The 27,568-nt window shown below is 50.8% G+C and overlaps 1 protein-coding gene across 3 annotated transcripts; it reads left to right on the top strand.

The window, feature by feature from the left end:
- Positions 1-6: 6 nt before the first annotated feature.
- Positions 7-26,374, top strand: SMG5 (SMG5 nonsense mediated mRNA decay factor; the record flags this gene model as incomplete). Of its 3 annotated transcripts, XM_079698592.1 has the most annotated exons (22): positions 7-80; positions 4,034-4,132; positions 4,657-4,780; positions 5,147-5,303; positions 7,237-7,326; positions 8,282-8,371; positions 9,093-9,171; positions 12,478-12,603; positions 12,709-12,777; positions 13,228-13,436; positions 14,140-14,277; positions 14,423-15,022; positions 16,709-16,884; positions 18,039-18,114; positions 18,821-18,996; positions 20,010-20,168; positions 23,491-23,550; positions 23,952-24,111; positions 24,532-24,622; positions 25,466-25,540; positions 25,972-26,110; positions 26,291-26,374. In XM_079698592.1, the coding sequence occupies 22 exons, from the start codon at positions 7-9 to the stop codon at positions 26,372-26,374; spliced, it is 3,051 nt and encodes a 1,016-aa protein (XP_079554718.1). The 3 variants fall into 3 exon arrangements, with proteins under 3 accessions (XP_079554718.1, XP_079554719.1, XP_079554720.1); XM_079698593.1 differs by lacking the exon at positions 14,140-14,277; XM_079698594.1 differs by lacking the exon at positions 20,010-20,168.
- Between the last annotated feature and the right edge of the window lie 1,194 nt (positions 26,375-27,568).

Genomic DNA, 27,568 nt, shown 5'->3' with positions numbered 1-27,568 from the left:
GGCACCATGAGCCAAGGCCCCCCCACAGGGGAGAGCAGCGAGCCCGAAGCAAAGGTCCTCCACACTAAGCGGCTTTACCGGTGAGAGGGGCCGGGGCGTGAGTGCAGCCGCCAAGGGAAGTGGGGGGACAGCGAGGGGCGGGGCCTCCCGGGCGGGCGGGCTCTGGTGCCGGGCTGGGGTGCGGGCGAGGGAGGGGGGTGCAATTTTGGAGGGAGCAGAGGGGGCGCGGTCCCGTAACGCGGGATTGAGCCGAAAGAAGAAGGAATTGGGTGGGTGGGAGGTTGGGAGGGAAGCACGTGGAGGGATACCTCCCGCAGTGAGCTTGGGGCGGGCACCGAGCTTTGCGGATTTGGGGTAAGAAGGTGGGAATTGGGGACTGCAGGGGTTGGGAAGGTGAGGGTGGGGTCACAGATAGGAGAAAAACCCGGAAGGGAATGGTGCTTAGAACCCTGTAAGGACTTACAGGGAAGAGCCCTGGACTGAAATCAAGAGAGCCAGTTTCAGCTCCTTGCTTTGCCATTCTCTCACAGTTTAACCTTGGGCCTCAGTTTTCTCATCGTTAAAAGGAGAGATTTGGATTTGATCGGCTTTGAGGTCCTTTATGGCTCTAAGTTTTGGGAATCGGAATGAAAAGAAAGAGGCTGGAAGACTATTTGTGTTGGACTGGAAGGGCGGTGAAGGACTTTGAGTCCAGAATGTTCTTAGGTCATAGGAGCCCATTTCAGGGCACCTGGGGACTCCTGAGTTCTGCCTTCCTTCCAGCCTCATGACTACAGTCTCTTGCCAGGCAACTTCCATTCCTGGTTTCTGATTTCCACAGTGCCACTCACACTCCTCAACATCTTCAGCCTTTCAGCCCTCTGTTGGGAACAGGCCAGTATGAGCTCTTCCCATCCTGAGTGAGCTCCTCCTGCCCCGAGTCGAGAATTTTTTGTGTGGGGCAACTGAAACATGGGCTCTTGAACTGGATCAAAATAGGTTGAAGCATAGAGACCAAATGGAGTTTTCTGCTTTCTAATAGGGAGTAGGGTTTGGGGTTTTCACTCGGCTCAGGCTCTATAGAACCAGAGGTGTTTGCATGAGAAGACCAGCTTCAGAGCCATGGGCCTCATCTTGACAGTGAAAGAGTCAAGAACATGTTGTCTTTTCCTCCCTTGAGTAGGCATCATGCCTGTTCTGGCTTCCTAAGCCAGAAGGCAGAGGGGAGTATAGGCTGATCCAAAAATAGAAAAGTTATCCAATCTATCAGCCCCTGGGCTCTCACTGTGGGTTGCCCCAAGCAGTCTCCAGGTGGGTGAGCAGTTGGCTGGGATGGCACGTGTGCCTTGTCATGCTGCCGATCGGGTGTCAGTGCTGCCTGTCAGACAGAGCGTGGGCAGTGCTTGCAAGATTCCTTACTTGTCTCCAGCTTTTGGAAATGGCTCTGGTCATCCTTCTAATCATTCACAAATCTTGTTTTTTTCTCAAGCCACTACCCTCACAGAACTGACTGACTTAAGCTGATATGTTTGCATGTGTGGCTTACATGTGTGCATGTGGGTATCTCTGCTGGTAATTGTGTGTTGTTGGCTTTGGGCAGGATGGAAATTTGAGGCAGCGGATCTCTTTTTATTATTTATTATAGCAATGTTGATTGGTGGGAAGAACTGGGGGAGGAAGGTCTGATTTCTTGGCCCAAGGTAAATATGTTTTTAGACTATGTAACTGTCATCCGACCTTCAGTAAATTTGGGAAATTCCCACAGTCTGTTTACAGAAATGAAATTCTGAAATGTTTTAAGCCCCTCAGAAAAGGCAGCTGGAAAAGGGATGCTGGAAGGGACACAAGCACCAGTTAATTAGGCCAATTTTAACTGTTTTTTAAAAAACATTTTCCTTTTTTAACACTGTGCTAGGCCTAGGATTACAATAGTGAATGAGACACAAGACTGGTTTTTGTAGTTTTTGTTCTAAAGGAGATTACAATTTAGTGGAGGAGCTTAGGGTCTGGTGGGAAATGTAGAAGAAAGTGCAGAGACCTCTCAGGTTTAAGAGTTTGCAATTAGAACTTCCTTGAGTAGTGGTTACTAACCTTTTTGAATTGAGAATCTAAGGAAAGCTCTGGGGCCTGTCCATAAAAATACATACACACACAGCCTCCTTACATCTGTGCATGGCACTGAAGGTAAAAGCCCTTTCCGGGGGACTAAGCTGGCATATCACTGATGGCTGCCTGGTGCTGCCCTTGGCATTGAGGGCCAGGATGGCTGAAAGGGCTTGGCTTCCATCTCTAGGCAGCCCAGGAGGTGTTTGGAGAAATGCTGGGCTCTTAAGATTGCCTGTGAGAAGGCCTTGATTACCATCCCACCCACTCAGCTGGGTGTTGGCGGTCACTTCGCCCTGTACAGGACAGCTTTTAGTGGTGTACCACCTGAGCCACCACAAGATGCTAGCCTGCTGTGGCCCACTTTCCCCAGCCCAAGAGCATGTTTCAGTATTCTGAAACAATTTTGGACTGTTTTAGGAATCATCACTCCCTATTTTTTGGTGGTTTTGTGTCCAGAGCTGTGCCTGATTCACCTGTTCTCACAGCTGCTGTCTGTCCTCTGGGTTTTACCCTTCCAGAGATGATACTTACCCAGGCACCTCTTGGCCATCCATTGTAGAGTTTCCTTGAACTTTTCTCTTAGGGTCTGGAATATCTTCCTCAGGATGAATACTAATATTTTTTGAGTACTTACTGTGTACAAGGCACTGTTACAAGTGCTTTATATATTAGCTAATTTAACCCTCACAAAGTAGATGATGATATTAATCCCATTTTATAGATGAGAGAACTGACACATAAGGAAGTTAGATTTTTTTTAAGGGTTTTTTTTTTTTTTTTTTTTTTGGCTGCATTGGGTCTTAGCTGCGGCACACGGGATCTTCGTTGAGGCAGGCGGCATCTTTCATTGTGGCGTGCGGGCTTCTCTCTAGTTGTGGCTTGTGGGTTTTCTCTCTCTAGTTGTGGTGTGCGAGCTCCAGGGCACATGGGCTCTGTAGTTTGCAGCACGTGGGCTCTCTAGTTGAGGCACGCAGGCTTAGTTGCCCCGCAGCATGTGGGATCTTAGTTCCCCGACCAGGGATCGAACCCATGTCCCCTGCATTGGACGGCAGATTCTTTACCACTGGACCACCAGGGAAGTCCCAGAAGTTAGATTTTTTACCCAGGACCACATAGCTGATAAGAAGTAGAGCTAGGATTTGAACCCAGGCTGTCTGGTTCCAGAGCCTACACTTTATATTAAAGAAACAGTTCCTTCAGCAGGATCCAGGAGACCTTATAACTAAGCAGTTTAGGGACACCCTCCCCCTTTCTCTTACCCCATTATTCCAAAGCAGAATTTTATATTAGGAATGCCTTTCCTTTATGTCAGAGATAATAAGCCTTTGCATAATAATAATTTATTCATTCCACCAATATTTGTTGAATGCCTGCTGTATATATATTATTTCATTTAATCCTCACAACAGCCCTTTGAGGTAACTGCTATTATTTCCACTTTTATGGATGTGGTAACTAAGGCTTAAAGAGGTAGGTAATTTTGCACAAAGTTATAGAGTTAGTAAGACACAGCCAGGTTCAAACCCTAGATGTTTTGCCTGGCATCACAGCCTATGCTCTTTCCATTGAGAGAGTCTACCTTCCCATATCACAGAGTTTCTCTACCTTGGCACTGTTGACAGTTGGGGCAGGATAGTTAAGGTGGTAGACTGTCACATGTATTGTGGGGTGTCTAGCAGCACACAGTAAATGCCAATAGCAATGCCTCTTCTTCCCCTCCCCCAGGTAGTGACAATCAAAAATGTCTTCAGCATTGCCAGATGTCTCCTGAGGGGACTGCTGTATCAGGATGGAGACCGTGTTCATCTTGTTTTGTACGGAGCTCAATCTGCAGCCATTTAGTTTCCCCACCCCAAATTCTTTAGCTTTTCCTCTAGGATCAGTGTTCCAGCATCATAGGTGGACCATACACATGGCTCAGAGGCTGTTTGCTTATATTTCCCTGCAGGGCTGTGGTGGAGGCTGTGCATCGACTTGACCTCATCCTTTGCAACAAAACCGCTTATCAAGAAGTGTTCAAACCAGAGAACATTAGCCTGAGGAACAAGTAAGCTGAGACTCTCAACGACACATTCTTACAGTTTCTTTATTCCTTTCCACCTGAAGCCCTGTCACATATAGACACATGTTCCCTTTTATCTCCTGACCTCATGGTACAATAATGGGGTATGACGTCTCTGGCCTTCCTAAGAGGGAGAGGGGACCCCTCACTCTCTGCAGCTTCTACATGTAGCACCATTAGAATGGTGTTTGAGTTGGAGGAGTTGGCCATGCTGCATAATGAAGGAAGGAAAGAGGAGATACAGAGGCAGAGTAAAAAGGAGAGAAAGGTGCAGGGAAAGAAATGAAGATTATTAAAATTCTTATTGCTCCTGCCTCTGTCTTTTGGGGCTCCCACTGCCGTCCAGGACTGCTGTTGTCTTGGGTCCTACTGACTGACCCTGGATGTCTATTGGGAGGTACAGAGATTTGTCAGTCGGGGTGTTGGCAAATGCCTTCTTGTCCTCAGTTCTTGTGTCCCTCACCAAGGGATGGGCAGTCCCTCTCATGCTCTCCTCTACACCATCCCAGGCTGCGTGAGCTCTGCGTCAAGCTTATGTTCCTGCACCCGGTGGACTATGGGAGGAAGGCTGAGGAGCTGCTGTGGAGAAAGGTGTACTACGAAGTTATCCAGCTTATCAAGACTAACAAAAAGGTAAGGGGAGGTCAAGATCTTGGGAAGATGTTTGTCTAAAGAGGGGAAGCTAAGGAAGAAAAGGATAGCTAGGCAAGTAGGCCAGAGTATGGTTGTAGATAGGGAAACCAAGGAAGAGATCGCAGAAAGGGAGGGAGTCATATGGAATTAGGATCAGGGAAGGAGGGGAGCCTGATCCCAGATGGGGAGACCAGAGAAGTAGGTCTAAGAGTATAGGGGTAACTTGTGAGTGAGAGGAGATGTGGATAAAGTTCCAGAGCCAAGAAGATAAGTTTATTTCTTCAGGGAGATGACTATGATTAGGGATGGGGGAGCAGAACTCCGATCTTGTTGCTTAACTAGCCCCTTCCCTTTCCCAATCTCCAGCATATCCACAGCCGGAGCACCTTGGAATGTGCTTACAGGACACACCTGGTCGCTGGTATTGGCTTCTACCAGCATCTCCTTCTTTATATCCAGTCCCACTACCAGCTAGAACTGCAGTGCTGCATCGACTGGACCCATGTCACCGACCCCCTCATAGGTCAGTGAAACCTGAAAGGTGGGCTCAAGGAGCAAGTTCATATACTTCTACTTCTGGCCTTCTTATCCCTCAGGATCCATGTACCCTGTGACCCAGCCAGGCAGAGAGGATTCTAGAAGACCTACAAATGCTTCATGAAATTTGGATTTATCCAAACAAGCGTATGACTTGGGGTAAAGATCTTAAAGAAAGAGAGAGAGAGACCTCTTCAGTCTGGGATTGTAGACCAGTGGGGAGTCGGGGAGGGAATGGAATGATCTAGAGCAGGTCTGACACTACAAGATGTTATTAATAGCATTTTTTTTTCTTCCAGTTGAATTTGGCTGGCATTTCTTTTAACTTTAGAGATTCTTTCCTAGTATTTGATGAAAGTATTAAAGTTTTTAGAAATGTTGGGGAAATCATGGGCATTCTTTCAAGATAGTGCAAATCTCTTTTTGGCCTTCTGAGGTACTGGCAGCTATGGTGGTTTTCTCTTCAGTTCAGCTATCCTTTAGAGCTCCTTCCCTCTTCCTCCAACTCCTCTTGCTCTTCATACCCCCTACCCTCCCCGCCCAGCCCCACGCCCCTTCCCTCACCAGGACAAAGACATTCTGGGTCAGAGATGGAGGTTGTGTCTGCACCCCTATGTGGCAGCATTCTCTGGTCAGAAGCGAGCACTGTACTTTGTACATTTAAAAACATTTAAAAACAAAACGATGGGGAATTCCCTGGCAGTCCAGTGGTTAGGACTTGGCACTCTCACTGCTGGGACCCCGGGTTCAGTCCCTGGTTGGGGAACTAAAATCCTGCAAGATGCGTGGCGCAGCCAAAAATAAAACAAAACAAAACAAAACAATGTCAATCCAAGGCAACATTTATAGGTGTTATACCAGATTGCCAGAGGGGTCCATAGCTTAAACAAAGATTAAGAACCCTTATTTCAAAGGGTCAGTTCCCCAAACCATTTTAGTTTTTCTCCTTATTGATATTTCTCATTCAGCCAACTCAGCGATGTCTCTATAAAAAATATTAGGAAGGGCTGCTCAGAATGGGAGCTACACACCCAGGAGGGTGACTGCAAAGTGGAATGGATAGGAGGATGGTTTCTGTAGCCATACTGCCAGTTGAATCCTGGCTCTGTCACTTACCTGCTGTGCAACTTTGATTTCTTTAACTGTAAAATGGAAGTAACAAGAGTAACTACCTCTTGTGGTTGCTTTGAGGATTACTTAAGTTGATATTTTAATACACTTAGAACAGTACCTGGCACATGGGAAAACTGCCTGCCAAGTAGCTGAAGCTCTCTGAAGTTACAAGGCTGCCTGGGTGAAGGGAGAAGAGAGACCCAGATGGCTCTGGCCATCACCAGTCCTCAGGTCAGGCAAGATGACCTCATTTCCCTCATGGATAGACTCTCCATAGGCTGCCTTCTCTGTGGACCTCCCACCAGGCAGAAGCCAGGAGCATTTACCTTGGCCTCATTCAAATGCCATTCTTCCTGGGCAAGTTTCCCATCTTTATCCAAACCTTTTACCTTTAGGTGGGGAGCTGCTACCCAAGGCACCCACAACTGTACTGACACTTGAGCCTCACCTCTACTTTCTAGAAGCCTTCCTATGATGACCTTTCACATGACCTTCCCCCAGGGAGCTGTCCTAGGTTGAGGACTATAGCCCATCTGTTCTAGTTCCTTTCTGTCCTGTGAATGACTCCTGCCTATGAGTTTCTGTGTGCCTACCTCTGTCTGCCTGTGAGCCTGTGTGTCTGTCTGTGTCCTGGATGGGTGACTTCTCTGCCCCATAAGGCCGTGTTCTAAAACTAGCCCTGGATTCTTTATCTCCTTTCTCCACCTAGGAAAGGTGTTTCCCCTAGGTAGGGACAGAGGAGTGGGCTTATAAACATCTCTCTCTCTCTCTCTCTCTCTCTCTCTCTCTCTCTCTCTTTTTCTCAGGATGCAAGAAGCCAGTGTCTGCCTCAGGGAAAGAGATGGATTGGGCACAGATGGCATGCCACCGATGTCTAGTGTACCTGGGGGATTTGTGTAAGAATCCGAACCTTTCATTTTTCTCTGTTTTGGGCTACAGGACAGGATCCAACTGCTCTTGTTGGTACCACCCTTTACGTGATTGGAGAGCAGGAGGCGCAATGTGGCCTCTGATAACTTTTCCCCTCCAGTCTGTTTACAGTGTTTCCTTCTTTTCAACTGTTCGTGCATGAGTCAAAAAGGATGGTGAATACACAAAGAAGGAAAATGTCTTTGCTTTTTAAGAAAGTTAGGGTGATAACCTGGTTTCAGTGGTGGGTTAGGAAGATTTTAATTTGATGTCTTTCTCCTTTGGGGTTTTCTCTTCATGGATTCCTAGAGGAATTGCAGTTAGACCTCAGGGAGGACTTACCTGCTTGAAATATGTTTCTCAGAATGGAAAAGTACTCTCTTGCTTTATGGCCCCCGTCTCTAGTCCTGATAGACAAAGGTTCTGTCATTAGGCTGCCGGTGTGTGGCTCTCAGATGCATTATCCTTTATTGATCTGAGGCTCGTCTTCCTGCCCCCATCCCACTCCTGGACCCTTTATAGGCAGGGGGCACAGAGAGAATCAGCTGTTTCACAGTAGATTGACCAAGTGTCATTAGTAATGTCTTCTCTCTAGAACTGAGCAGTTGAATTCCAGAACCAAATATCAGAAGTCTTTTCAAGCATTTATATATGCTGCAGCCCCTTCATTGGGAAGAGATAATCAAGAAGAGCCTCTTTACTTTACAAACACTAAATATTCTTTACATTTTGGACCTACCAGCAAGGAAGAGAGAGTTGAACAATTTGCCCATAGTCATGCAGACTTAAGACTGTGCCAGAGACCCAAGCAGCCTGCCTTCTAGCTCAGGTATCTTCCTCCCGGGCTCTTATTACAGTTCTCCAGAGTAGACTCCCAGATGAGGGGAGGTTTTTCTGAAACACGGAATCATTGTGTTTCTTTTCCTTCTCTCCCTCCTGCAGCACGATATCAGAATGAATTAGCTGGCGTAGACACTGAGCTGCTAGCTGAGAGATTTTACTACCAAGCCCTGTCAGTGGCTCCCCAGATTGGTAAGTGGACCACCCCCCACTGGGGCCTCCCAACCCAGCAGCATTTTCCAAGAGGAAGACAATATTGAGATGGCAGGCAGGCCGTACTCACTTCCCCCTCGGTCCTTCCCACCCACTCTCAATTCTTTCATACTTCACCTTGGTTCTGCATTCTGCCCCTTGTAACACACACTCAGAAGATGGTGGAAGGAGAAGAGAAATGGGAAAGTCTTGAACTAAGAAGGAAGGAGGCAGAAGAAGAGGGAGAGACAAGATGGCTTCCCTGTCCCTGAGGTTTCTGTAGAAAGAGAAGACCGTACTTCAGCTGTCCCCACGGAGGCACAGTGAGGGAAGGGATAAGGGATAAGGCTCCATTACAGGGAAAGATGGGGATTAGCATGTAGGAAGGAGAACTCAGAGGTGAGAGACTGAGCTGGGATAGAGGAGAGGGCTCCATGGAGTTCAGTCAGCATTGGAAGAGGCACAGCTGCTGCTGAAGGGATGGCAGCCGTCAGTGCTGCAATCCCTGGTGGTCCAGGTGGGCTTAGACTGATAGGAAGTGAGTCTAGAATAGATAACGCCCTGGAGGAGCACGATTAAGCTGCTGATCACCTGAGACACCAGTGTCGCCTGCAGACCCACTGTTCTCCCCGTGAGTTCTCTGATGCTTAACGTGGGTTGGGCCTTGCAGCTTTCGGTGAGTACTGTGGCTACAGACTGTGTGACTTCTCTTTCTCTCCAGGAATGCCCTTCAACCAGCTGGGCACCCTTGCCGGCAGCAAGTACTATAATGTGGAAGCCATGTATTGCTACCTGCGCTGGTAAGTATTTGCCAGCTCTTTCCCCAGCCCTACTTTCATGTCTGCACAATTCCTGCTTTGTTTTCTCTCTTCCCTTTCTCCCTTCTCTAGCTCCTGGGTGAGATAGATAGGAGAATGCTAAGATTGAGGGGGTCCCTTCTCTCAGGGGCATCCTGACACAGCCCTGCTGCTTTTCACACAGCCACCTGGACTTGTAGATACTTGGGCAGCTGAAGTAGCTGTCTGCTGTCGTGAAAAATAACAGGATTGCTGCCTTCCTGAAGAAAGAAAGAAATTTGATATAGTTGATAAAATGTTACCAAAGTAGCCTCTGACAAGAACTTCAGAACTGTAGAGCTTCAGTGTCTTGAGGTGACAAAGATGACAGCATGCGGGGACAAGTTTAACAGGGTGGATCACTGCTTCCCTGGCTCTCACACTTAGCTCTTAGAATGGAAAAACAATTTTTTCAGGGCACCCAAAGTTGATTAGGCTTAGGTTACTAAGTCACCATAACCAAATGCACATGAGACTGATAGGTAAATGAGAATGCCATTGGTTAAGTTTTAGTGAGACATAAACTGCCAGGAAACTCACTGTTGCCATATAATCAGGGCCAAAGTCTACTCGAGAAGCCAAATCTATCTCAGAAGAAGTTATATAGTGAATTGGGCTTCAAAGCCTAAAGGGAAAAAGGGTGGTCTTCATAGCTTAAATGCTCAGCTACTAAGGTGTAAAGTAAAATAACCTAATTCTGCCTTCCTGGTCAAAGAAACCTGTTTCCTGTATCAACAAATATTTACCCTGTTCCTTTACTAGATCACTACAGACTGTCCTCCCATCCACTGTATTCATTTTTTTTTTAATTGAAATATCGTTGATTTACAGTGTTGTGTTAATTTCTGCTGTTCAGCCAAGTGATTCAGTTATACATATATATACATTCTCCTTTATATTCTTTTCCATTATGGTTTATCACAGGATACTGAATATAGTTCCCTGTGCTATACAGTAGGACCTTGTTGTTTATCCATTCTATATATATATAATAGTTTGCACCTGCTAACCCCAAACTACCACTCCATCTCTCCTCCACCCCCACTTCTCCGTTGGCAACCACAAGTCTGTTTTCTATGTCTGTGAGACTGTTTCTGTTTCGTAGATAAGCTCATTTGTGTCATATTTTGGATTCCACATATAGGTGATATCATGGTATTTGTCTTTCTCTGTCTGACTTACTTCACTTAGTATGATAATCTCTAGTTCCATCCATGTTGCTACAGACAGCATTATTTCATTCTTTTTTATGGCTGAGTGATATTCCATTGTATATATATATGCATATGTATCACATCTTTATCCATTCATCTGTAAATGGACATTTAGGTTGTTTCCATGTCTTGGCTATTATAAATAGTGCTACTGTGAACATAGGGGTGCATGTATCTTTTTGAATTATAGTTTTGTCTGGATATATGCCTAGGAGTGGGATTGCTGGATCATTTGGCAACTCTATTTTTAGTTTTTTGAGGAACCTCCATATTGTTTTCCATAGCGGCTGCACCAATTTACATTTCCACCGATAGTGTAGGAGCGTTCCCTTTTCTCCACACCCTGTCCAGCCTTTGTTACTTGTGTATTCATTCTTGAATATGATTACCAGGTTTATAACCTCCCGTTGCATCTTTCCCATTCCTTGCGTGCCTTCCAGGGAATGCCCCTCTTACTTGTCCTGGATCCCTCATCACATTCATAATCATGATTTAGGGTGAATCACTTTCAAAGAGAGCCAAGCACATCCAGGTTTGGGAGGTGCCAAATAAGGTCCTCCTCTACTATGCTTAAACAATAATATCTCATGGTTTTTGGGTTAGGCATTTGGCTAGGGCTCAGTTTGGCAGTTCTCCTCCTGTTGGCATTGTCTAGGGTCAGTCAGTGGTATTTGGCTGATTTGGGGGTCTGATATGTCTGGAGGGTTGGTTCATCTGAACCCCTCTCCCTCTCCATGTAGTCTCAGGGCCTCTCCATGTGGTATCTTCCTCAGGGCAGATTGGACTTCTTACATAGTGGCTCAGGGCTCCAATAGCAAATAATGACCCAAGAAACTTGGAAGTAGAGTCTGCCAATCTCTTAAGGCCTGGAAACTGGTGGAGTCACTTCTGCAGTATTCTCTTGGTCAAAGCAGTTGCATAGTCATTGTCTCCCACCCTCACCCCCTGCCAAGATTTAAGGGGAGGTGACACAGAACCCACTTCTCAGTGGAAGGAGTATCAAAAAATTTGTAGCTATATTTAATTCACCACTGATGTGTATTTCTTCTTTTCTATCACTGCTTTTTGTTATTAAAAGACGTTTCAAAAAACGACATTTTTTAAAAAAGTGTAGCATGCTGTTAAGGTCATAGGCTTTGTGGTAAGACAGACTTGGGTTGGAGACTCAGCTCTACTATGTTTTAGCTATGTGACCTTTGTTTCATTGATTGATTGATTGATTGCCGCGTTGGGTCTTCGTTGCCCCGCATGGGCTTTTTTCTAGTTGTGGAGAGCAGGGGCTACTCGTTGTTGCAGTGCATGGGCTTCTTATTGCGGTGGCTTTTCTTGTTGGGGAACACGGGCTCTAGGCACCCGGGCTTCAGTAGTTGCGGCTTGTGGGCTCTAGAGCGCAGGCCCAGTAGTTGTAGCGCACGGGCTTAGTTGCTCCGCAGCATGTGGGATCTTCCCAGACCAGGGCTTGAACCCATGTCCCCTGCATTGGCAGGCGGATTCTTAACCACTGCGCCACCAGGGAAGTCCGTTAGGTGACCTTTGCATTATACTTGATCTCTGAGGCTTTACTTCCTCATCTGTAAATGTGGATAATAGTAAGGTACAGTGCCTGCCTGACACAGAGTTGGGTGCTCAGTACATATTTGCATTTGAATGAATATCATGAGGATCAACTGAAGTAGTGTGTGTAAATATCCTTGCACATAGTAAATGCTTGTTAAATGCTACCTATTAAGTGCTCTGTGCTTTAAGAAAGATGAAGGATAGTGTATTTCAGGGATGGTAACTAAGTTAAGTTTGTAACATTCAGTGAGATTAATTGTCCCATTTCTAGATACAGAGGAGATGGGGACATCATCATTACTCTGATTAATCTGGAAGTTGTATGTGTGTATTTTATTAGGAAAGATAGCTTTCACCCTGAGTACATACATGGAAGGGGAGGCTGGGGGCAGCCTGTATTGACTAGAAACAGTGCTCCCTAAATCCCTGGAAGACTGACATTTTCCCCCTCCACCTCTGCCTCTGCCAAGACTCAGTAGCTCACCTCTGTCTCCTTCAGCATCCAGTCGGAAGTGTCCTTTGAGGGGGCCTATGGGAACCTCAAGCGGCTGTATGACAAGGCAGCCAAAATGTACCACCAGCTGAAGAAGTGCGAGACTCGGAAGCTCTCTCCCAGCAAGAAGCGGTGAGTGGGGCCTGTGGGAAGAGGGGGTCTTTCTGCAGTTGGTGCAGTAGGACCATAGGGACTCTGGAGCTGTTCACCATTTACCTTGGGCTCCTCTCATTTCAGATGTAAAGACATCAAGAGGTTGCTGGTGAACTTTATGTATCTGCAAAGCCTCCTGCAGCCCAAAAGCAGGTGAGTGAGCAAGAACTGTGTCCTGTGAGCCCCATCCACGATGGCTTCTTTCTGGCAGGGGACTTGAAGAGGAGGGAGTGGGCTGGTGAATTCTGCCTTTCGATTGGAAATTCTTTAGCTGGTTAGTCCTTTCTTGGCATCCCTCACTGTCTCACCCTAGGTTCTGTGCCTGTTCTCTGGGTGGCTTACCCTCTGGCACAGTGGGTGCTTACTAGATGTTGAAGGAGTGGCCTAATGGGAAGCCTACCCACATCCCTTCCACTGCGTGTCTGCCCTTCCCGTGTTATTCTGTCTGCTTTGGAGACTAGCAAGCACTGATTCCCCCTGCTCCTCTTTCTGAAGTCTCCCCTAAGGATCCTGCGGTCTTTTCTCTGAATCCTGTATTCCCAACTCTTTTTGCCTGCCCCAGCCCCCATCACTGACCTCCCCTGTTATCCTGCCCTTCCATAGCTCTGTGGACTCAGAGCTGACATCACTTTGCCAGTCAGTCCTGGAGGACTTCAACCTCTGTCTCTTCTACCTGCCCTCCTCACCCAACCTCAGCCTGGCCAGTGAGGATGAGGAGGAGTATGAGAGTGGATATGCTTTCCTCCCGGACCTTCTCATCTTTCAAATGGTCATCATCTGCCTTATGGGTGTGCACAGCTTGAAGAGAGCAGGTAACTCTCCCTCTGTCCCTCATTTCTCCCCGACTGGCTTCTGGGATCCTCACTACCCTTTTCTGCAGCTCCTTGTCCACAAACTTGCTTCCACAAGCAGTCCCTTCACTACCTGTGTCGCTGCCTGGCTGTGGGAGATAGGGGCAAGGAACCCTGCCCTAAAGAAGCTCCTAGTGAATGAACAAAGGCAACAGCGTATTCCCACCCCCTCCGCCCTCCTGCACCCACAAACACGCGTACCGTTGGCCAGGACCCAGGCAGACACAGTGGTTGAGATGCTTAGCTGATGATCCAGGCGGAATTCAGACTTGCTGGGGGTGGGGGCAGTTAGGCAGTTCTGGAAACCTTTCTGCCGGAGGTGTATGTAGAGCAAAGTTGGATGGAAGGGAGGGAGAGGCAGGGCTGGGTGCAAAGATGCTTGGGGCATATGGGGAGACGCTTGCGTGAAGGCATCAAAGCCAGGGAGGATGAGATGGGACAAGAGCATCCATGAGCTTACATGAGGAGGCAGGATGAGCTGGCACATTCCACATTACAGGATGAGAGTGAAGAGACCTGAGAAATCTTTTTTTACCTTTGAGGAAGTTTTCAGAGGTAGTTGGATCCTTGGAAGGGTTGAGAACAGGTGAGATGAGGTTGAAATTAGTGGAGCCTAGTCCTCTTCAGGGCCCTGGGCCCCTAATGCTGGCTTTCCTGGTTTTAGGATCCAAGCAGTACAGTGCAGCCATTGCCTTCACCCTGGCCCTCTTCTCCCACCTTGTCAATCATGTCAACATACGGCTGCAAGCTGAGCTGGAAGAGGGCGAGAATCCCGTCCCGGCATTCCAGAGTGATGGCACAGGTGCAGGCACGGGGGAGGTTGTGACTGTGGAAAGGTTAGCATGGGGTGTGGGGATCGTGGCAGGGGAGGTGCTGTCAAAGAGCACCTGCCAGTGTCCTCGTTCCGGTTTGTCCCTAGGCTCCACCTGACCATCCTCTTTCCACAGATGAACCAGAGTCCAAGGAACCCTTGGAGAAGGTGGAGGAGCCGGGTCCTGAGCCTCCTCCTGCAGTATCTCAAGATGGCGAGGTCAGAAAGAGCCGGAAGTTCTCCCGCCTCTCTTGCCTCCGCCGCCGGCGCCACCCACCCAAAGCTGGTGATGACAGTGACCTGAGTGAAGGCTTTGACTCAGACTCGAGCCATGACTCAGCCCGGGCCAGTGAGGGCTCAGACAGTGGCTCCGACAAGAGCCTTGAAGGTGGGGGAACGGCCTTTGATGCCGAGACAGATTCAGAAATGAACAGCCAAGAGTCCCGATCAGACCTGGAAGATATGGAGGACGAGGAAGGGACACGGTCCCCAGCCCTGGAGCCACCTCGGGCCAGGTCAGAGGCTCCTGAATCCCTCAACGGCCCACTGGGCCCCAGTGAGGCCAGCATTGCCAGCAATCTACAAGCCATGTCCACCCAGATGTTCCAGACTAAACGCTGCTTCCGACTGGCTCCCACCTTCAGCAACCTGCTCCTCCAGCCCACCACCGAAGCTCCCACCTTGGCCAGCCGCAGGCCCTGTGTCAATGGGGATGTGGACAAGCCCTCAGAGCCAGGTACTTGGGTCTCTCTTCATCATCTTGCTCTGGTCCTCACCTCCATACCATCGGCATTCATCTGAGAGAGACCACTTTTTTCTCTGTTTGTGTACCTCTCATCCCCACCCTCACTGCCTGGCTTTTGGCTGCTGCCTATAGTGTGGCCTGGAGTTTTTTCCTGGGAATCCCCTCTGCTGCTCACTTCCTTATTCTCAGCTCCCAGCTGATTTCATGGTCTTGTTCTCCTCCCACTCCCACCTTTGCCCCGTGGGTTTGGGGCTTTTCTCCCTACACAGCACTGCAGCTGTAACTCCCTCCCGTGCCATCCCAGGTCCTACCAGGGCTCCTGGAAGCTAGAAAAACCAGCACCCACCAGGGCAGGTGGATTAGAATGAGACTGTTTTCCTGAGGGTCTTCCCCTGAGGTGCAAAGGGAGCACCTGCTCAGCAGCAGCAGTGAGCATTTGCGGCATCTACTCTATGCCAAGCACTAGGTTGGATTTTTTGGGGGTCTTATCTAATTTTCACTACAGTCTCGTGGTGGAAGGGTTATCATCCCTATTCTAAATTCTGTTCTTTACCTCCAAGCTTCTGTGCACAGTGCTTCTTTGGTCTGGAACATACTTTTCCTCCCTTGCCCCGAGCCTATTGCTTGGCTAATTCTCACTCTAGATTTTAGCTTGAAAGTCACTTGGTCTGGGATTCCTCCAAGGGTAGGCTTCTTGTGGGCTCCTGTAGACTCTGCACCTTGGCAACTTCCAGCCTTTTCCCCTCAAGTGACATTGTCCGTTGACTTGTCTGTCCGTCCCCTGCAATACCATGAGCCTCTTGAGGGCAGGGCAGTCCACGTTTTGTCTATCGCTGTATCCTCATTACCTAACACAGTGCTTGGCACATGGTTGGGACTTAGAATGAATAAAAGAAATGAGGAAGCTGATGCTCAGAGTTGGAGTGTGAACTACTTAGTGTTCTAACCTGCAGACTTGAAGAGCTAGGAGTTGGAAGTAGTTCTTTTAATTCTGTACCCCTTTTCTCCCCACCTGTAGCTCACTTCTGACTGTCAGCCCTGCCTTTTGCACAGTATAGGCACATCATAAATGTCAGTTGAGTGAGTAGCTGTAGACCTCACAAATTAGCTCGTATTTTTTTATTATTTATTTATTTGTTTGTTTATTTATTTATTTATTTATGGCTGCATTGGGTCTTCGTTGCTGTGCACGGGCTTTCTCTAGTTGCAGCGAGCAGGGGCTACTCTTTCGTTGTATTGCGTGAGCTTCTTATTGCAGTGGCTTCTCTTGCTGCAGAGCACGGGCTCTAGGGCACGCGGGCTTCAGTAGTTGGGGCACGTGGGCTCTAGAGTGCAGGCTCAGTAGTTGTGGCGCATGGGCTTTGTTGCTCCGCGGCATGTGGATCTTCCCGGACCAGGGATCGAACCCATGTCCCTTGCATTGGCAGGCAGATTCTTAACCACTGCACCACCAGGGAAGCCCCTTAGCTCGTATTTTAAAAGGCATTAGGCTCTTGGCTTAAAAGCAACCAGTTAGTGGGCCTAGAAAAGTTAGGCAGGAGCCTGATTCCTCTCTTCTCACATCAGAATTCTTCAGAAGAGTCCAAGCAGGTTGGGGCATGCTCCCCCCACAGAGCTGAAGCCTGTTGCCATGTGCCTACTAGTCGCTCATCCTGGTTCTCTGTCACCCACCCCCAGCCTCTGAAGAGGGCTCTGAGTCGGAGGGAAGTGAGTCTAGTGGGCGCTCCTGTCGGAATGAGCGCAGCATCCAGGAGAAGCTGCAAGTCCTGATGGCCGAAGGCCTGCTTCCTGCTGTGAAAGTCTTCCTGGACTGGCTACGGACTAACCCCGACCTCATCATTGTGTGTGCGCAGGTGTGTCACTCCACTCCCACTGCTCTCTGTCAGGTCCCAAGGTGTTAGGGGAGGGCGCCAGCCAGGATGGGGTGTGGGAATCCCCTCAGGTGGGCTGGTCAAGACAAAAGTTATTGTCAAGCACCTGCTCTGTGCTGGCTCCTTATGCTTTTTACAGGTCAAGGATTAGGCATGACCTTTGTCCTCAAAGAGTCTGTGGCCTGGGCTGGGGTACAAATTTTGTGGACTGGGAAAATGAGAGCACTGCTTATTCTGCTTTGTGTCCCCAGTGCCAGGCATAATGCCTGCCATTATGAGTAATGTCTATGACAGTATGTGTTCAAGGGCTAACCTTGATAGGTAAACACCAGAGTCCAGAGAAAGGAGAGAGCACTGAGTAGTGACAAGAGAGATGAGACGGGGAAGTGACAGGATATTCAGACAACGTGCAGGTGTTGTGAGCAGGGAAACGGCTTAAAGAGAGTCCTGTAGCTGGAGCGAGTGGTGTCAGAGGCGGGCTGCCATGGAGACTGGCTGGCGTGATTGTGACCTTTTCCTTCCTTTCTCAGGTTCAGAATCTTAATCTTGAGCCTCCGGTGCCCTGAGGCTTTTCTTCAGTGTTGCTTTATTCCAGTAGCACACCTGCCTGCTGTGGAAGACCCTTTTCCCTGCAGGTCGCCCTCTTCCCTAGATGAGGGAATTTAGGTCAGGGCCAGGCACAACCTTGGGCATGTGCTTGTGCCTGATGACAGCTAGTTAGTCATTGTTAGTCATCGAGGGCGGTGTGGTGAAGATGGGGGTGCAGGTCATATCCCCAGAGAGGTGGCCCAGTGTGGGCACGTGGAGGGCTGAAAGGAAAAGTTTATGCTAGACAGGGAGAAGCTTCCTCCAGCACTCTAGCTTTTTCCACTACCAAGATCCAGAGAGTTTCTTCTGTGGTTTCAAGCCTTCAGCGGTTGATGAAGTTCAGTGAGGCTTCATGGTCCCCTTCTTCATTCCTCCCTGTTTTCCAAGTCCTCCGTGAGCCTCCCTTGGCCTCTTTTGTTAATTTTTCTCTCAAACGCTTCTAGGCCTGTGACCATAGTCCCAGGCCCCCCAGATATAGTGCTTTTCTTGTTCACTGCCAGCCTCCAGCACTGCCCCAGCTGAAGGCTTCCTCTTCTCTCTCCCTCAAGAGCTCTCAAAGTCTGTGGAACCGCCTGTCTGTGTTGCTTAATCTGTTGCCAGCTGCTGGCGAACTCCAAGAGTCTGGTGAGTGAGTCCCTGGCACTGTCCTCCCTCTCTCTCCCTCACTGGCCCCACAAAGCCCGCCTCCCCCTTCCTGGTAACCTGGCCCTTAGGGTAAGGAGGTTAATGGGATTCACTGCCTAGCCTCCCTAACACACAGCAGTCATTGTGGTCTGGGCCTCTCTGGTTTCCTGCCCCAACACTGCCCCACTGTGGGCAGGTGGCCTGGTCCACCAGGGAGTGTGCTCCCTGGGGAAGGCAGTGGAGTGGCGAGAGCAGAGTGAGGGGAGCCTGTGAGCCAGCCCCAGTCACTGGTGTGGCACCGATGCCTTCCTCATTGAGAATTGACCTTGACCATCGGAGCCCATCTGTCTGGTTCATCCCCTCCTGCCACCTTCCAGCTGGAAATCACCTTCTCCTACCTCTGGACTCACCCAAGGGCAATCCATTCCTTCTTCCAGAGCTCCTCCTCTCACATCCATCCTAGTGTAATTGTCCCTCTGTCAGGGGGCCGTCCCAGTCTGAGCGGCCCTCTAACCCTCCCAGCTCTGGTCTCCTAAAGCTCTGCCTGACGGGCCTGTGTACCCATCTCTCCTTTCCTCCCCCCCATCTCTCCCCACTTCATGTCCGAGGAGTGTGTCCTGTCTCACAGCCTCTGAGGAAGGACTGTGTCCCTCTGACTGGGGGCTCCCATAGGGCAGGTGGTCTCATGCGTCCTCTTTCTCCCCAGGCCTGGTCCTGTGTCCTGAGGTCCAGGATCTTCTTGAAGGTTGTGAGCTGCCTGACCTCCCGTCTAGCTTGCTGCTCCCAGAGGACATGGCACTTCGCAACCTGCCTCCCCTCCGGGCTGCCCACAGATGCTTTAACTTTGACACGGATCGGCTCTTGCTCAGCACCTCAGAGGAGGTGAGGATATCCTTTCTCACGCCACAAGCTCTGTTGTTCATCAGACTCAGTAGCAAAGCAGGGGCTCAGGGCTGGAGGGGGCGGGCAGGCACCCCTTCCATCCAGACAGGGAGCATGTCCCTGGAGCTGCAGCTGTGAGTCCTTTTTCACTCGGTGAACCATTTGGACTTCCTCTCCTTCTTGGCAGGATGTCCTTCCACAGGTTTGCTGTTGGTAGTGTCTCCCTTTGTAGAACAAGCCTCCTTCCCCTTTCTCCACCTTTTGGAGAGGACAAAACAAGTAAATTATTAGGGCTTTGAAATCTCTGTTGGTCTCTTTTCTCTTCTGAGCCCAGTCTCCTCTAAGCTGACCAGCAAACAGTCAGAAAGTTGGAGCTGGAAGGGAATGTGCTACCCATTTAGTCCAGTGACTTTCACCCTTGAATCTGTGTCACCACATGGGCCGTCTTGGGGCAGCAAAGGGAAGCCAAGTGGCCAGGCGTCCCAGCCCCCGTCCCCAACACACACACGCACACACACACCACCCCCACCCCCGCGTGGGTTTCCTCCTTCTCCAGCTTGGCTTGATAGGCTGTTTTATATTTTAGCATTCTAAATAAGATTTTTATTTGATGGGGAAAGAAGAGTTTTACTGACCAAAAACATAAGTTGGAAATGGTGATCTAGTTTGTCCTTTCATTTTACATGTTAGAATCTGAGACCCAGAGAAAGATGGCATAAGCACCCAGGTCTCATCACTCCCAGCCCGTGCCCTTGTCTCTTTCTTCTCAGCCCTGAGTCCTGCTTCTCCAGTCCTTCTGGGAGTCTCCTCGCCCTACTTGCCCACTCCTTTTCCATTAGCTAGAGGCCCTGGGCCTCGGCACTCCTCTTTTCCACCCCATAGACCACAGGCCTTACGAGGGAACCCGTATTGCTGAGTTGGCTGGGCTGGCAGGGACAGCGGAGGGGAGGAGCGGGGGCCAGCGGGCCTGGAGGGCCCTACTCAGCCGGGCCGCCTCCCATGTCTCCTCACAGACGGTCGTGCGCATCTGCTGCATCCGCAGCTTTGGGCACTTCGTTGCCCGCCTTCAAGGCAGCATCCTGCAGTTCAACCCAGAGGTCGGCATCTTCGTCAGCATCTCCCAGTCTGAGCAGGAGAGCCTGCTGCAGCAGGCCCAGGCCCAGTTCCGCATGGTGAGTCAGGCCTCCCCTCCCTGTCTGCTGCGTTCCCATGGGCTCACCGAGAAACCCAGGGTCAGAGGCTCAGACACACTGGTGGCCCTCGACTGAAGAACCTGGTCATTGGGGCCAGGGAGACTGAGCCTGGGGAGGGAACTGAGGGCTGATAGGGAGTGAGAGTTGCTTTGAGCAGGGGCAGCCTGGCACCGGGCCTGTATGTAGACTGACTGGGGACTGAGGACCATCTGTGTCACCTAGTCTGAATTGAGCAAGTCAGTTAACCTTGCTAATTCTGTTTCCTCATCGTTTACACACGAATAGTTGAATCAGCTTTATGGGGTTGCTGTGACTGTGGAATGATAGTGAATGGCAGGCACCTTGCACTTTGCATCATGGAGTGTGTGCTGTGGAGTATGTGTGCTCAGCAAAATGCTCTTTCCCTTCCCTTTTCGAGGGTTGAAGACTGAGGAATGGAGGGATCCTGGCATCAGACACCATGCAGGAACCCTCCCATCCCACAGAAGCCTCAAAGAGTAGGAGGTGGCCTATGTTACCTCTTTTCCAGTCAGTCATTCATTCCACAGATATTTACTGAGAATCTGCTCTGTGCCAGACCCGTCAGTATCCTAGGCATGAGGGTTACAGCAGCAAACAAGACAGGCCTTTCTCTTGTGAGGCTAATACTTTGTGAGCAACACTGTGGGTTCTTTAGTGGGGCCTGCACAACCCTGGGCGTGTTGTCCTCCCCAAGCTAAGTGGCACCAGTACATTTGGGGGGGTGGTGTCTGGCGCGGGAAGCACGGCCCACGTGTCTTGGCAAGCCCAGGGGTTCTTCTTCATCTCAAGCCAGTCTCCTCCCCCATGTTCTTCCTTTCCCCAGCCCCAGGCTCCCCGACCTCTGAGCACCCCCTTCCTGCGGATGGGAAGGGGCACAGTCTCCCCAGAAACCCCCCTCGCTGCCTTAAAAGCAAGCACGTTTTGTTAAAAACTAACCTTTTGTGTTAAGGCTTTCATTGCTGTTGCATAGGGGAAAACACAGGGGGTTACAAAAATAATTATGGGGAAGTCACACAGCTTCAAAAAATGTTAAGAGTGTTTGCAGGCATTTCCTCTGGCCTAAAGCTCCCGAAGACTCCTCCTGGGGGCACGGAATACTTGAAAACCCCTCTGGTGTGGTGCTAGACACCACAGGCCACGGTGGACCCAGGCCACACTGCCTGCTGGGACTGCCTCCTGCTCTGCCTGAGTCATGTTTCCACCCCAAGGGGTTTATCCCCTGGCAGCAGCAGCGTGGTCCTTGTCATACTGCCATCTCCCATCATTTATCGAGAGTTTTCCACGTGCAGAGCTGCTTTGCATGTGACATCTCATTTAACCCTGTAACAGCCCTGTGAGGTGGGCACTTGCAGCCTCATTTTATAGACGAGGAAGCACAGAATGACAAAGGAGGAGGTATCAGTGGCAGAGCCAGGGCTCTGGAATTGGAAAGACCAGGCTCTTGTCCTTGTTCTAAGCTGCTGTGGGAGCTTAGCTTCTCTGCAAGCCAGGCAGGGCGCTGCTCCTACTCTCTGGGCTCTAGTGTCTGCCTGGTTTAGGGACCCCTCTTTCCCGATGGGTCTGGTCTTCTGCCTCCCTTTTTTGCTTTCTCTACCAGAGTTTCTTGAAGGGGACACTCCGCAGGCGGGTAAGTGGTGGACACTTCATAACCATAGTATAATTATCGAAACGAAGAAGTTAGGGGCTTCCCTGGTGGCGCAGTGGTTGAGAGTCCACCTGCTGATGCAGGGGACACGGGTTCATGCCCTGGTCCGGGAAGATCCCACATGCTGTGGAGTGTCTGGGCCCGTGAGCCATGGCCGCTGAGCCTGCGCATCTGGAGCCTGTGCTCTGCAATGGGAGAGGCCACAACAGTGAGAGGCCCGCGTCCTGCAAAAAACCAAAAAACAAAAACTAAGAAGTTCGGATTGGTACAATCCTGTTAACTATAGACTTTATTCAGATTTCACTAGTTTTCCTGTAAATGTCTATTTTCTTTTCCAGAATCTCACATTACATTTGATTGTTTTAATGTCTCCTCAGCCTTTCCATGTCTTTTTTAAAAAAATATTTATTTATTTATTTGGTTGCGCCGGGTCTTAGTTGAGTCAGGCGAGCTCCTTAGTTGTGGCATGCGTGTGGGATCTAGTTCCCTGACCAGGGATCGAACCCATGCCCCGTGCATTGGGAGCCCAGAGTCTTAACCACCGCGTCACCAGGGAAGTCCCTTTCCTTGTTTTTTATAATCTTGACAGTTCTAAGGAGTATTGTTCAGTTGTTTTGTAGAATGTCCCTCACTTGGCTTTGTCTGGTGTCTTCTTATGATTAGGATGAGATTATACATTCCAGATTAATATTTTAGAGCATCACTCTGATGGTGCCAGTTTGCTCGTCAAAGAGCCTTCAGTGGCTCCCCATGTCTTTTAGAATAAGTCCCCATCTTTAGACCGTACTAAGGAATTTGGACTTCATCTAGAAGACAAAGGAAAACCATCACAGGACTTTTAGTCAGGGCCATGGTGGATAGCAGATGGTTTTTGAAAGATTGCCTTGGTGGCAGGCAGAGAAGATGAATTGGGCTGGAGGCAGAGACCAAAAAGAAGATGGTTATATAATAGTCAAGGTGGGAGGTACTGGCTTAGACCAGGGTTGCACGTTGAAGATGGAGGGATGCAGAGGGATGTGAATGATTTTTTAGGAGGTACAGTTGACAGAACTGGGAGGCTGGTAACTTCTGGGGCTGAAAGAGAGGGAAAAGTCAAAGTCAGCTAGCTTTCTGACTTGGCAGATGGTGGTTTACTTAGCAAGCTGGGGAACACTAGAGGATGAGAAGCAGGTTCTGAGAAGCAGGTTGGGCTGTCAAGTAGGCATTTGGGTATGTACGTCTGGAACTCAGGTGTGGTCAGGTCTGGGCTGAAGCTGCAGCTTTTGGAAGAAGTTGGCAAGTGGATGATGATAGAAAGCGAAGGGGTGCATGGATGATATCCCCTGGGAGGGAGGACAGATTGAGAGGAGCAACCCTGAGACACAGACAGGTGCCATCCCCTCCCTCTCTCCCCAGGAGGCGTGAGCTTCTGTGGGCTGCTAATGGAATGTGTTCAGATTACACAGGAGGGATATTTTTTCTCCCACACCTCCCTTCCCCTCACTTAGCAGGAGTGATAGAGAGCTGACTTTATATGAGGCCGTACCTAATTCAGACTCCAGGAATCCCTTTTGGTCTTCTTGATCACTGGAGAAAGGAATATTCATTCCCCAGCTTCTTGTCCCAAGCTTAGCACCTGGTATTTTCCCCTTGTAGGCACAGGAGGAAGCTCGGCGGAACAGGCTAATGAGAGACATGGCCCAGCTACGACTTCAGGTAAGAAGTTGGGGCCCCGCGCTCCTTCTGCTCTTGATCTGGTTATTGCCTAAAGCCCCCTGGCACGTCCTCAGCCCTCCAGCTTCAGCCCCTGTTCTGCCCGCTGTGGCTCTCCACCTTGCCCTGGCTACCCTCCCAGCCTCCTAGACTGCCTTCCAACTGCTGACTTGTCACTGAGCTTCCGTGCTCCCTTCTGCTTTCACTTATGTCTCTTTTCCTTCTCTTTCTCTTCCTCTTTCCTTTAACCCTTGTTTCTGTCTACTTTTCCTATGAGGCCATTCGTCGAAGGGGTCCCTTGTTCCCATTGGCAGCAGGAGGAGCCCCATAGGAGCCACCTTGAGTACCATTCTTCCCCTGCCCAGGCTGCACGCAGCTCCACCCACTCTGCCTTCTCTCAACAGCTCGAGGTCTCTCAGCTGGAAGGGAGCCTGCAGCAGCCCAAGGCCCAGTCAGCAATGTCTCCCTACCTCGTCCCCGACACCCAAGCCCTTTGCCACCACCTCCCTGTCATCCGCCAGCTGGCCACCAGTGGCCGCTTCATTGTCATCATCCCAAGGACAGGTAAGTGTATTGGAGAGGTGGGAGCAGAGAGTGTGGCTAAAAGAGAATCTGGCTTGGGATTGAGAGACCCTTACTTGGGGCCCAGTTTACACACAGTGGCCTTGGTCAAGTCCTGCCACCTCTCTGAACTTCAGTCATTTCATCTGCGAAATGGGCATGACAATCCCTGTTAAACCCTGACTCACAAGATGGTTGGGAGAAACAGATGAGAAAATCTAAGTGAAAGCAGTTGGTAAGTTGCCAAATACATTGTTGGCAGAAAGTCAGTCTTTGAAAGAACTTCAGGATTCCTGTAGGAGCTACGGTCCCTTTTCCTGCAGTGTGTCCTGGAGTGAGTGCAGATGCTTCTGCAGAGCCCCATGTCACGACAGCCTGAGCTCATCTGTTCTGTCGTTCCCCCACCCCTATCTTGCCCGCCAGTGATTGATGGCCTGGATTTGCTGAAGAAGGAACACCCCGGGGCCCGGGATGGGATCCGATACCTGGAGGCAGAGTTTAAAAAAGGGAACAGGTGAGTGCAGGCCTGGCTGGACCTGTGCTGAGCCCAGACAACAAATGCGTGTGTTCCTCGTGTAAGACACGCCCCTGCTCACAGTTGGCTCACTGCCTGGGGAGGGAGGCCGAAGACATAATTAGAAGTCAGGGTCTTAGGTGCTGAAATAGACAGCGATTGGAGGAGCCAGGAGCCCTGTTGGGGAACAGTGACCTGCTGTCCATCTACCTCTGGGGCAAACATGAGATCACTGTGACCGGGGAGAGGGGAACAAGCCCCCACCTCCAAGCTGTGGACTCCTTTGCAGGAGGTTCTCCTGCTTTAGGTGATCAGGTTGACCAAGGTGGGAGTGCCTTCATCGGGGCTGCCCAGGGGCTTCCCATGGGGTTGGGGGGGACAGATGGCAGTGTTAATAGGTGCTCAGCCCAGCACAGGCCCTTCCTTCTGGCCTTTGGGGCCAGAAAAGGACTAGACACTGGGTGTAGGGAAAAGGGAGAAAGCTCCCTGCTCTCTGCTGGCTCGCCCACCCCTCTGCATCTGCCCTTGCCTGGTCAGAAAGCTGCACAAAGCCTGCTTGTTCGGACCTTGTCTCCAGAAGCACTGACTTGAAAAGCATCTGCTGCTTCTCCCCTCCCAGCTCCTCCCCAGGGAGGAACCAAAGAATTGATGTTATCAGGAGGAAAAGCAAGCTGGGCTCAGCAGCTAGGAAGCCACTTCAAAATGACTCCAAACAGACCTGTGATGGGGGAGACGTGCCCCCTCCCCATAAAACTGGGTCCCCTGCGCCACAATGGCCTGCTTTGTATGAGGTGCCCTCCCTCTCCCCTGCCCCCAACCTTCACTCTCTCGTCTCCTTTGCAGGTACATTCGCTGCCAGAAAGAGGTGGGGAAGAGCTTTGAGCGGCATAAGCTGAAGAGGCAGGATGCAGATGCCTGGTAAAATTTCAGCCCCACCCCTAGAACCTCAGCTAGGCCGCCTGCCTTGCTCCTCTGTGGGCACTCCCCAGGACAGAGGGACGGGGCCGGAGAATCCTGTAACAGGCAGCAGGACCAGCGTGGGGCCAGGCTCATTCTGCCAGAGGCCTCCTGCAGGTCTCACCTTAGATGGAGTGAGAAGCTGCTCCAGCATCTGAGCCCCCATGGCCCTGAGACCCTTGGGCTCAGCTTCCTTACTCATTGAACCTTTGCCCAGTCCCCGTAGCGTGTCCTCCAGGGCCAGCTCCCAGGACCCCCTCCTCTGGGCTGCCTGGCTTCCCTTGCTCTCTCCTGGTGCCCCCTCACCGCCAGCTTCCCCTGTGCCCTGGAGATCTGGTCTTCAGGCTGTGCTAATGCTGGGGCTTGGCCCGCCTTCCCCCTGCTTCCACCAGGACGCTCTATAAAATCCTGGACAGCTGCAAACAGCTGACTCTGGCCCAGGGGGCAGGTGAGGAGGACCCGAGCGGCATGGTGACCATCATCACAGGCCTTCCACTGGACAACCCCAGCACGCTCTCAGGCCCTATGCAGGTGGGTCACGGGGTGATGTTTGGCAGAGTGTGGAATGGGGACGAGGTACCGGAGTCGACTCCCTCAGACAGACAGCTGCCCTTTTCCTCTTCCATCACCCCTTCCCCAGCCCCTCAACGACTTGTCCCAGAGTTTGGGAGGTCAGGCCCTCCTCCGTTTGTCCTCCCCCCAATTCTACAGGCAGCCTTGCAGGCCGCTGCTCATGCCAGTGTGGACATCAAGAATGTTCTGGACTTCTACAAGCAGTGGAAGGAGATTGGTTGAGACCGACCCCCAGGCCCTGCAGCGGGGCTGACTCCAGATCTCTCCTGCCCTCCCTGGCAGCCAGGACCACCACCTGTAGTCACCCCACCACACGCAGACTCACGCACGCACACAGGAAGGAAGCCCAGCTGCACACAGGCTGCAGGGAGGGCCCAGGAGCCAGCTGGGAGGGCGGGGTCCCCCTGTTGCCAAGACGACGTCAGGAAAGCAAGGAAAGTGCTTGGAGCAGGAGAGGCCTGTGGGCCCCTAGCCAGCCTTCCTGCCTCAGCCCCCCTGCTTTCCCCAGGGGCAGGTGGCAGGCACGGGTGTCTGCGTTTCGTTGGAGTGGTTCCTGGACCTCTGAGGGGAAGGGACAGCAGAAGGGGCCCTTCTTCCTCACCCAAGACGCAGGGTGGTTGGTGCCAGGAGTTTGGGCCCTCTGGGCCTGGGGGTAGAGTTGGGTAACACCAGGTGTCTGGGTGGTTCTCTGCAGACCCTTCCTCTCCTCGAGGATCACCCATCCCCCTCTCATCTCCCTTTGCAGGGGCTGGGCAGCTCTGAAGCCTTGGGGACTCTTAAGGAAGAGGGGCCTGGAGCTGCCTGCACCAATAGCAGGGCAGGGGTTAGATCCCCTCCTCCTGCTGCAGGGGCTGCACACCCATTGCCCCACTTCTGTTTTCTGTCTCCCTTCGTCTAGCTTCCAGGGCAGGGAGCAGGCCCACGATGGCTGCAGGCAGTCTGGCCTATATGCCAATGAGGGCTTCTGTGCCCACCAGCCCCATGGTCACTGTGCTTTGTGCTCTGGGCTGCTGTGCTGGGACAGAGTGGGATGCCAGTAAGAGGAGAGGGCGGTGAAGTTTGAGGCTACAACCCCCCTTACTATCTAGGGAGGGGCCTGTGTTCGGCTGGACAGCAGAAAGGAGAGGCCCCTTGAAGCTGCTCGGCCAGGGACCCTCTGCCCTGATGGGCTTCCCTACTTTTGTCCTTCCCCGGGACTGAAGGCCTGGAGGAGCTGAGCATGGGGCTAGCTTCTGGAGTGTCGAGGTGACTGTGAGAGCAGAGATCATGAATAGCTCAGGGCAGTGAGGGGAGCAGCAAGAGGGGGGCTGAGTGTGGGAGGCTTTGGCCAGGGTTGCCTCGGCCCCTCCCCCTCAGGCTGCACATACAGCTCGGGCTGGGGGTGGAGGGTCGGGGATCTCAGCTCTGCTGTTCCCC

The sequence above is a fragment of the Hyperoodon ampullatus genome (assembly GCF_949752795.1).
Source record: "Hyperoodon ampullatus genome assembly, chromosome: 2".
Taxonomy (NCBI): domain Eukaryota; kingdom Metazoa; phylum Chordata; class Mammalia; order Artiodactyla; family Ziphiidae; genus Hyperoodon; species Hyperoodon ampullatus.
Note: the sequence above shows the minus strand (reverse complement) of the source record. Positions and strands in the feature narration are given on the sequence as shown.